Genomic DNA, 12,840 nt, shown 5'->3' with positions numbered 1-12,840 from the left:
AGGAGGTAGTGGCTGTCGCTCAGAAAGTGAAGTTGCAGGAGGTGTGGGTGTAGTTGTGTCTTATGGGGACTGTTGTTGTCTCCCACTCAATTAGACACAAATTACAATTGAATAACCTTCAAAAAACTTGTCAGTCTTGCAGGTCCTGAGTCTCCTTGGGGTTGCTGGAAAGCAGAATGTGTTCTTAAGCCCCAGGAATGTGTGAGAGTGCTGTCTCTTTAAATATCCAAAATAGTTAAACTGCTTTTTAAACCTTCAAAATGGCTGCGCCCTCCGGACCAGCAAAAGTCCACAGTTCAGCCCACCTTTCTCTTCACCTTCTCCGTTTGTTCCCCAGCCACCATGCATAGTCCTCCATGCAGTCCCTGGCTAGTAGGGTGATCCTTAGGTTAATTCTTAAGTCTTACCACCACTCGGGAATCTCCAAGCTGTCTGTGCCATCAGGATCGCTCAGGATCGCTGCCAGACCACAGCTCCGTATGCCTCATTTTTTTGGTATTCTCACACAAATTCTTCTGCTAGTTGGGATTTAGTCCACTTCTATATTGTTCCTTTCAAGGCTCAGGGGTCCAGGATTACTTTCTGTGTCTGTGTCAATTGGTTTCCCTTTTCTTTGTTGAAGAGGGTCTGTGCAGTCTTTCTGCCTAGTCCACCATCTTGCTGGTGAAATGGAACTTCTTACAGAATATTAGAAGTCTTGTGGGAAGTCAGGTCCCTGCATGGTACAAATGGTTTACACTCAGCTACCAACTGAAAGGTTGGCAGTTTGAACCCATCTATCTATTAGTGTCATGGGGGAAAAAAAGTCTAATAATCTGCTTATTTAAAGATTAAAGTCAAGAAAACCCTATGGAGTTCTACTTAGTAACACAGTTCTACATTTTAACACATTCCAAATTGACTCAAAGGCAACTTTTATTTTGAGAGGAAGTAGGCATGTGTGTCCCTCTCTATCCTCCAGATAAATGTTGGTGCAGTGTGACCTTATGTGCCTTTCTTGAACAGATCCTTATCTGAACTTTAGCCTGATCCCAAGGCAGGCTAGACCACCAACTCATCCTACCTCCTTGAGGCCTGAGCCTCCTTTCAACTTGAGCTCAAGCCTTCTACATCCTACACAATTGGAAACTGAGACTGCCATCACTAGCAGCACCTTGTGACCTGTGAGGAAGGTGTCAAAAGAGAAGGGTGGATAAGAGGAGCCATCAGAGGGCACATGAGAGCCCAACCTTCAGGGCCTCCACTTTCCCCACCTGAGGCCACCAGGGCCTGTCCGTGACAACTATTCCTGCTGCTCTGGGCCCTGTCCTGGCACAGTAACCTGAGACAGGAGCTCAGGTAAATACTCACCTGCCTCTCACACTGCTGGGTTGGGCTTCATTTAGGAAAAAGGAGGAACTGCCTCAACCATTTGATTTTGTCCATTTTGATGAGAAAATTGAAACTCAAAGATTTTAGGAATATTTCTAGGGTAACAAGGCAGTGAGAGTCAAACTCACATCTGTCAAATACTATTTTCATCCTTTCTGCCCCTCTAGATCAAGAGTCCCCTCAGGGTACTAGGAGAGCAATGACACATCAGGGCACAGGAGAGTATGTCTACACTGGTTTTAAGTGGAGTATAGACATGATTTTATGGGGAGAGCTTCAAAGCTGCCTTGCTCAACACCAGGACCCAAGTTCAATCAGGAACTGAGAAAAGATTCAATCACCTCCTGGCAAGAAACAATTACAGTCATTCAAGAGCACACAAATTCATGACTCGGCAGGTGTCTTAAGCATGATCTAGGCCCCACTCTCCAGTATATGAAATCCACTTTGTGGACAGATGAGACCTGAAGAGGATATGCAACGAATCATAACTAGGAGCTCCCACTGGGGGGTTGGATAGGATGCTCTTGATTCCTGAGAGATAGTTGGTTTCTAATAGACATTTATACAATTTTGGATGTTTGGATGTGTGTATGCATGTGAGAAAGAGAGAGAGAAAGAAAGAAAGAGGTTTTGCTTTTATAATGTAAAATTTTGTAAGATTGAAAAGAAAGTTTCAGGGAAAGATGACAGAGTCTCCTTAAGTAAGTGATGGAAGCCTTGCCATTTGTTACATCTTAGCCTTATCCCAATGAACAGTGATCAAAAAAGTCATTTTTCCAGTGCCCTCCTGCCACTCCTCTTGTTCCACCTAACACATGATCATGGCATTCTCCTTGTAGCCAATTCTGTTGACCAGGATTGAGTTCTGCATGCTGTATAGACCATCTCTGCTCCTGGTGGGAGTCAGGGCAGCATCTGTCCAGGAGACACTTCCATTCTCCAGCAACATCAGCCACATGCCCCAAGGGTAGAACTTTTTCACCTTCCAGGGGACAATTATGCCTCAGAAGGCATGATGTTAAAAATAGCCAAGGTGAGCAAAACTGAAATAGCATAGGACAAAAGCTCAGACTCCATGAAACCATCTTATCCATCTTGCTTTTTATTTGATGGCCATTTATTTAGCACCTTCTATTATGGGGCAGTCCCTAGCACATAGTAGGTGCTCAATAGCTAGAAGGTCCTATTAGTATTTAAGCTGTAGTTAGACTTATGCCCTGCAGCAAATTTAGCATGAATTGTGCTCTGAAGTCAAGTGGGAGCCTGATCAGGTGTGGTATCATCTATGTAAAATGTTCTCAGGCAAATCAGTATCCAAAAGAAGAGAGTGGGTGGTTCACTCTGTAGGTGACATGGGACAAGAAGTCCACTGGAGCCAAGAATACCTCAGCAGAGCTTGTGATATTGTCATCCTTGCTGTTATTTACCTGGAGCACCTAGGTCTGAAGAGATGGGAGTTCCTCCCTTTTTAGAGCCACTTCAGGGTGATGTTACTGGGAAAGAAGCCCTAGGACATGCAGCTGAAATTTACACTCTGCCCAATCAGGGCCCTCTCCAATGGGCCAATTACTATAGGTAGAGATGGTGGAGCTACAAAGAAGAACATTAATGAACAGAGTTGTTGATCCAGACAATATTCTATGTGTTCTATTTAATTTTGATTCTGACAACTCTGTGATTAGATATGATGATGCCCACTTTAAGCATAAGGAAATGGAGACTAGCAGAGATAAGCAGAGCCAGGACTAGAACACAGATTTCTCTGACCACATGGCTGATGTTCCTTCCTCAGGCGACATTGTTGCCTTGTTCAGGAACCATGTTCCTATGTCTTTCTCACTTTTGGTATTGATTACTCCTACTATCCACTCTCAACCAATAATTTTTGAACAACTAAGAATAGAAGAATAGAATGATTGGAGGAAGAATCATTAACAACATGAGATACGCTGATGATACAACTTTGCTTGCTGAAAGTGAGGATGACTTGAGGCAGTTACTGATGAAGATTGAGGAACACAGTCTGCAGATGGATTACATCTCAATATAAAGAAGACAAAAATCCTCACTACTGGACCAATAAGCAGCATCACAATAAATGGAGAAAAGATTGAGGTTGTCAAAGAATTCACATTGCTTGGTTCTACAGTTGAGGCCAATGGAAGCAGCAGTCAGGACATTAGACGATGTGTAGCACTGGCTAGGTCAGCTGCGAAGGAACTCTTTCATGTGCTGAGGAGCAAGGATGTCTCATTGAGGACTAAGGTGCGCCTGACACAGGCCATGATATTTCTAATCACCTCATATGCATGTGGAGCTGGACAATGACTAAGGAAGACCAAAGAAGAGTTGATGCTTTTGAGTTGTGGTGCTGGCAAAGAATGCAGAAGGTACCATGGACTGCCAAAAGAACTAACAGATCTGTCCTGGAAGAAGTACAGCTGAGATGCTCCTTGGAAGCGAGGATGGCCAGACTTCATCTCACCTACTTTGGTCATGTTGTCAGAGGGCACCATTCCCTGGAGAAGGATGTCATGCTTGGTAAGGTGGAGGGTTGACGAAAGAGGGGAAGGCCTTCGACGAGATGGATTGACATGGTGGCTGCGACAATGGGCTCAAGTATGGCAAGGATCATGAAGCTGGTGCGGGATTGGGCGGTGTTTTGTTCTGCTGTGCATGGGGTCACTATGAGTCAGAAGCGACTCGATGGCACCTAACAACAACAAAAGAATAGAAAGGACCTTCATTAACCTGATATTTATCTACCAAAATTCTAAAACAACATCTTCCTTAATGTGAAACTTTATAAGAATGCCCTTCAGAATCGGCAATAATAGGATACCCACTCTCATTGTATCTATCTAACAATGTACTAGAGATGCTAGACAATGCAATGAAATCAGAAACAGTTATGAATTAAGATTAATCAAGAAGGTGGAAGAATTGTAGTGTACACTAATATGGAAATCCCAAGTGAATTGGTTGACTAAAAGACTAATGGAATATAAAACCCATGTATACATGGGAATTCAGAGATCCATGAAAAAAGTGGGATAATCAACATATGCAGTTGGGGAAAACTTATCTTTTTTGGGGAGCTCTGATAGCATAGTGCCTAAGGCACTTGACTGCTAACCAGAAGGCTGGTGGTTCAAACCCACCAGCCACTCCTCGGAAGGAAGATGGGGCAATCTACTTCCATAGTGATACTGCTTCAGAAACCCAAGGAGGGGTCGCTCTGAGTCGGGTCTGACTCGATGGCATATAACAACAACAACAACATCTTTTCCATATAACTATCTTTTCTACTATAATAACTGTCATCTATGCTTATCTTATCTTTATATAGTTTTTCTTCTTCATTGCCCTCCCCTTCACCCAAGTTCATGTGTATACTCTCTAGTTAGTGGTTTACCTTCCTTTCCCCTCCCACCCTTGGTAACTGTTAAACAATATTTCTTATTGTGTGAAACCCTTTTCTTGACATTTTATAATAGTGATCTCATACAATATTTGTCCTTTAGTGATTGACTAATCTCACTCAGCATAATGTCCTCTAGGTTTGGCCATGTTATGAGATGTTTCACAGATTCATTTTTTTTTAACATTGTGTACTATTCCTTTGAGTGTATGTACCATAGTTTATTTAACCATTCACCCATTGATGGGTATTGAACATGGATGTGCATATCCATCTTTACATTTCTGGAACAGATAACTTGTTTCACATATCCACAAATGGAGAGGAATTTTGTTCCACAATGGATTATACCCAGAGTATCACCCTTACATTATTTAGGTGATGGAATTTGGGATTTGAGCTGATGATGAAATGTTGGACTTGGTTGTGATTTTGGGGGCATGTTGGAATGGAATGAATTCATTTTTCATGTAGGGGAGATGAGAATCTTTGGGGGCCAGAGGGTTGACTGTGATAAGCTGAATAATGATTCCCCAAAGACACGAGGTTGTCATACCTGGAAACTGTGAACATATTACCTTGCATAAAAAGTCTTTGCAAATGCGATTAAGGATCTTGAAATGGAGATATTTCCTTGATTACCTGGATTAGCCCTAAATGACTAATATCCTGTACACTGTACTGAACTCAGGCTAATTCCAACTCTATTCTCTACTAGCTGTACTCTTTAATCTCCTTAAGCCTCAGTATTCACATCTGTACAATGAGGACAAAACATCTTTATACTCAAGGGTTGTTATGTGGTTAAGTGCAATGATATAAGTAAAGTGCCAGCAATACAGTTGTTATTTGTCTTTGAGTCAATTTTGACTCATGGTGACCCATGTGTGCAGAAGATATGTACCACAGAGGTTTTATGGCTTTTTCTTTCTTTCTTTTGAACATTTTATTGTGATTTGGGTAAAAGTTTACAGAGCAAATTAGTTTTCTATTCAACAATTTACACACATTTTGTTTCATAACATTAATTATCGCTCAATGTAACAGCATTCTTCCTGCCTTCTCCTTGGGTTCCCTGTTTCCATTTGTCTGTTCCTGCCCTTCCTGCCTTATGAACTTTGTTTTTGGGTAAATGCTGCCATTTTTCTCAGGAGCAAAACAGAGTGAAGAAAATCAAAGATTCAATGAAACAATTAGTCCAAAGACTAACGGACCACATGAATCCTTAGCCTGAGAGTCTTCTCTAGCCTGAGGGCAGAAGAACTACATAGTGTCTGGCTGCCACTACCACTCGGATCAGAATTATAATAGAAAATCCTGGACAGAGTGGGAGAAAAATGTAGAACAAAATTCAAAATCATAAAAAAGGCCAGACTTCCTGGTGTGATAGAGACCTGTGGAACCCCTGAGACTGTGGCCCTTAGACATCCTTCAAGCCAGAAACTAAATCCACACTTGGAGATCAGCTTTCAGCCAAACAACAGACAGGACTATAAAATTAACAATAACACTCATGAGGAACATACTCCTCAGAACTCCATAGGGTTTGAAGGCTGTGACCTTTTGGAAACATATTGTCAGGCCTGTCTTCCAAGGCACCTCTAAGTGGGTTTGAATCACCAGCCTTTCAGCTAACAGGTGCTAAACCTTTGGCACCACCCAGGAAGTCCAATAAATGGTAGTGTGTTATGGTATTGCTTATTGAAATATTTATCTTGCTTGGCATTGCTCAGAGTTCAAAGATCAGAACAAATAGCAAAACAGTAACTAAAACTGAGGTTTTAGGAGCAGAAACAAAAAAAGCTGGTTTATATTTCTCCTTTGCTGTTCTGTGGCTGTGGACCTTCATCATCTGGCATCCCTTACGCCACTGTGGACTTTAAGCAAACTGGCTTAAACAACAAGGAAATGGTTTCTCTCCAATGACTGGGAGTGCAAATGCGGGTGGGAACTAGAAACAGTAGGGTCCAGCAATGTCCTCAGGACCCACATTCTTTCCATCTCTGCACTCACCTAAACTAGGGAGTTTTCCTCAATTTCGTTCCCCTCATGGGGCTTCTGGAGCACCCCGATTCCTTATTCTCACCCACCAGGAGACAGAAGAGCTTCAGTTTCCCAGATTTCTCTGTAAGTCTGTCATTTTGTATTATGGACACAAATTAGCTTAAGTTAGGCTCATATTTCAGTTAGTCACTGGAAAATGAGATACAGTTACCTTAATTGTTTAGTCTAGTCATCTGGGTATGTTGAATACCAAATAGAAGTCAACCAAAATCTCTCTCATTGTTCTATAAACTTTTCTGGGTTTCAATGTTCCCTCCTGTAAAATAACTAACTCACTGGTGGTTAAGAAAATGAAACAAGATCAAATTTACATTAAATCTTCAATAACACTTGGCATCTAGCTATTGTTCAATGAATGGAGGACATTATTACAGAGATAACACATACCAGAGGTGGAGAGGACATACTCACCATTCACAGACACCTGGGTTCTCTGACCTGACTTTTATTCCTTGTAGTTTTCCCTTTCTGGACCTTCACACAGAAGTATGTGCCAGAATATGCAAGAGAAATTTCAATGATGTGGATGGAAAACTCTGTGTTGCCAGCTTTGGTGGTATCTCCAACTTGTTTTACTCTGGAAAGGAGACCATTTTTGAAATCATACATTAATTTATGGTTTTGTCCAGTCCCCCTGAACCACAAGACCTGTTCATTCAGGAATGTATCTGATACAGTACAACTCAAGGCAAGTGTGTCCCCAGTTGATAAGGTCACTGAAATCTCAAGTCGTTGCACCTGGAACTTCTCATTTGTGGTTCCTGGAAAGAAACTCAAAATCATCTCCCATTTTCCCTGCTCTGGCCTAGGCCAGAGCCTGAAGCCAGGCTATGGTTGAGCCTCACTCACTAATTCTCTTAGTAACGTGTATAAGCACCCACACCATGAATTTATAGAGGTCTCTGCAAGTGGAGGCAGCTCCTCTCCTCAGTGCTGAAAGTGAGGGTTCAGTCCAAAGGCCAGTTCTACCACTGGCCCACCCCCATTTCTCAACCCTGAACCAAGATAAAAGGAGGACGGGGGGGGGGGGGGGGCTTTATATAAGGATTATGTTAATGGGAGAGAACATTCCCTCCACCCATCCTAAAGCCAAAAATCACTCATGAAGTTTAGAAGTGAAGTCTAACTTCTCTCCTTCTACCCAACACATTCAGTGAATTTAGAACTAGTCTTCATCTCTCCTTAAGGTGGCCAACCATTGAATTTTTTTTTTTTTAATTGTGATTTGGGTGAAAATTTACAGAGCAAATTCATTTTCCATCCAACAGGTCATACACATTTTGTTTCCTGAGAGATTGCAATCCCCATAAACAACAGCCCCTTTCCCACTTCCTCCCTGTGGTTTCCTTTTCCCTGTGTCCTTCTTTCCTATGTATTCCTGCCCTCTGAGCTAACTCCTTGTGCAAATATTCCCCTTCTGATCTCCCAAGGTTGGTTGTTTTGAGTGTACCTACCAGTGCAAATATTCACCTTATATGCCTGTCTATTGTTTGGCTGCAAGCCATGGGAGTGAGTTCAATTCTAGGCCTGAAGGGTGACTAGGGGCCATAGTCTCAGAGGTTTCACTAGTTTCTATCAGACTACCAACCACTGAATTTTTTAGAGATTAATGCTGACAAATGTGGAGAAAGGGGAAATCAAAAGTTAACAAACCTAAAAAAAGAAAAGACATGTGGGAAGTACTATGTTCATGGAGACAGAGTCTGGTTCCTCCACTTACCTCCTCAAGATGGTAGGGAGGGTCTGTTTCTCCTCAACAACAAAAAAGGAGAGATTCAAGAACCCTCATCAGTTTTGGAGGGTAAACCACTGACACTCCTCCCACCCCCTCTCCCACTGCCACCATCATCATTACTTCACATTGTATCAGGTTCTGGTAATAATCTCTGCTCTTCAGATGGCAAACCATCAAAACCAAAGACCACAGACTGCCCAATGAAGGGTAGGGATTCAGGGGAACTTGGAGCTGGCAACGCTATGAAAGGATGTCAGAGAAGAGGCCTGCACTCACTTTATTTAGCTTGACCAAAACATGTGTCAGGTAGATGGCTTGGAATGTGGCTGGACTTGGAAGAAACATTACTAGGGAAGCTCAGTTTTCCTTCCAAAATAGAGGCACACCCTAATCTCATTATATTTTATAAAATTAATTCAGAGAGTGGTGAGTAGGAGTTAGCACTGAATGTCCTCAGGGATCAAGAAATAATATGAGGGGAATTATGCAAACTTACAGAAATTCAGGCTGCCTGGAGATTACTTTGTTTTGCTTAGGAGATAATGGGCATATAGGGAAAAATTTTCACCCATGTTGAGATTCCATTCTATAGCCAGAGCTAAGATGTGGCTTCAAAGGCTTGTGGCTAAAGGTCATATTAGACATAATGGATATTCTTGCATTCAAGATTGTCCCTAAAATCTTAAAAAAGTCAGCCAGCCTCTGGGCCTCAAATTTCTTGCTTTTTGAACCAGGCAGCAGGAATATGTCACTGCATTTTGTCTACTTAGTATCTTTCTGTTTGGGAGTGTCCCTTCCATCATGTTATTGGTGGAGTTGGCCATAAGAGCACATAGGCACATGGCCCTGAATGGCTGATTGGGGTGGTTTGAGGATGCACAACATCCAGCATGAAGTCATTGTTCGGTGCAAGGTGGAGATATTTAAGGACTCATTTTCACAGACTGAGAGGGTTGGTAACTCAGGCTGTATTCACCATTTGCAAGTGTGTGGGTGCTGAGACCAGACTTATACTCCTTGTAAGGATGCCCTTTCCTAAACTTCACACAGTAGTAATTCCCTGGGCGACACATCACTGATGCAGATGGAATAGTTTGTTTTCCAGAGGTTTTTTTTTTTTTTTTTTTTTTTTAATTTGGGTTATCTAGGGGAAGAAGCCTCCATTGAAATGGTAGATTAATTGTCATTTTGGCACAGTCTCTTTGAACCTCAAAACAGGCCATGTGCAGGACAGATCAAATGTGTTACAGTCGAGGGTTACAGCATATCCAGCTTTGACTGACACCCACCTTTGAGGTGGGTACATCTCAAATTTTTCAACTGAAGCCCCTGAAAAGAAGCTTGGAGTCATCTCTCATGTTCCCTGTCTTGGTTCAAGACAGTTTGAGGAGAGACGAACAAAAACTTTGGGAGAGAGAATCGCCAGGCCTGCCAACTCAGGACCATAATATGGGGGACACCTTGCTGAATTGGCACAACATAGTACATAAAAATCTTGTTCCACAACCCACTTTGGTGAGTAGTGACAGGGGTCTTAAAAGCTTTCAAGCACCTATCTAAGGTGTACCTATTGGTCTTCTCTCATCTGAAGCAAATAAGAGTGAAGAAAATCAATGACACTTGGAAACAATTAGTCCAAGGATATGATGGACCTAGAGACCAATGCCAACCACTCAGGAAGGGATCAAAATGGAGATCTTGGATAGAGTGGGAGAAAGAATGTGGAACAAAATTCAAAAACAAAAAAAATGACCAGAATTACTGGTTGGATGGAGTCTGGTGGGACCCCCAAGACTATGGCCCTGGGATACCTTTGGGCTTGGGATTAGACTCACTCCCAAAGATCTGTTCTCAGCCCAACAGTAGAAAGACTTACATGTAGAACACCCAACTCAGGGCAATGTACTCACCTACTCTAAGGAGATAAACCTGTTGAAGCAATCAGCCATGGGGCACTAGAGGGGCAGCTTTTACACAAAGGGAAAGCTGGGCAGATAGGAGTGCATACTCAAGAAGGGCATGGGGGGAGGAGGGGTTACAGGAATGGAGGAGAGGAGAGTGTGTTGTGGTCAGGGATGATAATCAGGATGTGAAACCACACACACATTCACATTCAGGATGTGAATGTACACTGAACTGTTGAATGTAAAACAAATTTTGCTCTAGATAGCGGAATAGGTAGATAAAATACACAGACTCTCTTCAACAAAGAAAAGAGAAACCAATTGATAGAGATAAAGAAGATGATCCTGGAGCCCTGAGCTTTGAAAGGAAGTATATAGAAGTGGATTAGGCACCAACTAGTGGAAAAACCTGAATAAAAACAGTGAGTACGAAGATGGATAGAGCTGCGGACTATCAGCTACTCTGAAGGCACCAGCAACCTGAATATTTCCAAGTGGCATTGGGAGCTGAGAACTGACCTAAAGATCAGCCCTGCTTGCCAAGAGCTGTAGGGACGACTGCACTGGTGGCCTATGACTAGGAAGTGAAACAGCAAGGAAGAGACAACCTGAGCTGTGGACTTTTGGCTGTCCAGAGGGTACAGTCATTTTGATTGTTTACAAGCAGTGGCCATTTTGGATATTTAAAGTGACAGCATTCTCATTCAGACTCCAGGGACCTAAGAATAGGCTTCATTTGCCAAGGACAGCAGGGACATGTGGGAGGCTGGCAAAGGGAAAGGAAACAGGTGGTGAGTTTCTAAGTGCCACCAACTAGTGAACAGAGGAGCACAGTACCCTGCTTATGTAGATAACATCCAAAGAAAACAAAACTTGTGGGCAGATCACTCCAACATACAGCCACCAATTAAATGTAAACACAAAAATGTCACGATGTCATGGAGATAACAGACCATCACAGTCCACACAAAGAAGCAAGATAAAGCAGGAGAAACAAGGGACCAGGATATAGACCTAGAACATATCCCTGAAGAAGAAGCAGCATTGGAACTCCCTGATAAGGAATTCAAAAGAATTATATTTAGAATTATCTTCAACAGATTGAGAGACAGATCAAGGAAAACACTGTGAAAACCCTAGAACAATTTTGAAAGACAATATAAGAACAAAATGACAAAATAAATGTAAAATTAGAAATGATACAAAATATACAGATAAAAATCCAGAAGATTAATATTAAATTTTCAGAAATAGATAACACACTGAATGGACAAAAGAGTAGAATTTAATCAATGGAAGACAGAATTAGTGAGACTTAAGACAAATACCTCAATACTTCTCTGGAAAGGGATCAATCAGTCAGAAAAAAGAACAAAACAAAATGAAGAAAGCCTAAGGTTCATGTGGGATACCATGAAAAGGAATAACTTAGGGGTAATTGGAATTCCAGAACAGGAAGAGACAAATAAAACCACAAAGGAAAATTGTCAAAGATTTGATGGAAGAGAATTTCCCTGGTACGATGGAAGATGAAAATATATCCATTCAAGAAACCCAACGAACCCCAAACAGGATAGAACTCAAAAGAAAATCACCAACACATATCATCATCAAACTCACCAAAACCAAAGACAAAAAAAGAATTCTGAAAGCAGCTCAGGAAAAACGAAAAGTTACCTACAAGTGGCAACCAATAAGACTAAACTTGGATTTCCTGGCAGAAATCATGCAGGTGAGAAGACAAAGGGATGGTATACATAAAATCCTGAAAGAAAAAAAATTCCAACCAAGAATTATATACCCAGCAAAAGTGTCCCTCAACTATGATGGTGAAATTAGGGCTTTTCCAGATAAGCAGAAATTAAGGGAATTTGTTAAAACCATACCAACCTTACAAGAGTTGCTAAAGGGGGTCCTGTGGACAGAGAACCAACAATAACAAACAACAACCGACCATTAACACACATGATGACATAACCCAGAAACCAACTCAGTTATGGAAGTAACCAAAGTAAATAAGCCTACAAAATTGTAAACAGGGAACCAAAGACATCAATTGACAAATGAGGACAACTGCAAACCAAAAAGAGGGAAAAAATTGGGTAGTTACAGAACTTCTAAATAGTAGGGAAGTCAAGACAACTGCAAGATAGAACATATTCTTCTAAACTTGGGGAAAAAATTATAAATCACAGGGTAACCTCAAAGAAAAATGGTAAACCTTCACATCAAAATAAAAAAGAGGACCAGCACAAATATTTAGCAAATACTAAAACAATAGCAATGAAGAAAGTGATAACATGATTCATGAAGAAAATGAGCTTAGCACAGAAAATTATATG

The 12,840-nt window shown here is 41.5% G+C and overlaps 1 protein-coding gene across 1 annotated transcript; it reads right to left on the bottom strand.

Annotated features, from left to right (window-relative positions):
* Positions 1–1,551: 1,551 nt before the first annotated feature.
* On the bottom strand, positions 1,552–9,945 carry SIRPD (signal regulatory protein delta). The gene is given in 6 exon segments (XM_042783591.1): positions 1,552–1,559; positions 7,271–7,312; positions 7,315–7,620; positions 9,571–9,656; positions 9,658–9,707; positions 9,709–9,945. Coding segments are annotated over 6 exon segments (729 nt in total).
* Positions 9,946–12,840: the final 2,895 nt, after the last annotated feature.

Source organism: Orycteropus afer, unplaced genomic scaffold (genome assembly GCF_000298275.1).
Source record: "Orycteropus afer afer isolate SDZICR_OR568_19922 unplaced genomic scaffold, OryAfe1.0 scaffold00020, whole genome shotgun sequence".
In the NCBI taxonomy this organism is placed as follows: domain Eukaryota; kingdom Metazoa; phylum Chordata; class Mammalia; order Tubulidentata; family Orycteropodidae; genus Orycteropus; species Orycteropus afer.
Note: the sequence above shows the minus strand (reverse complement) of the source record. Positions and strands in the feature narration are given on the sequence as shown.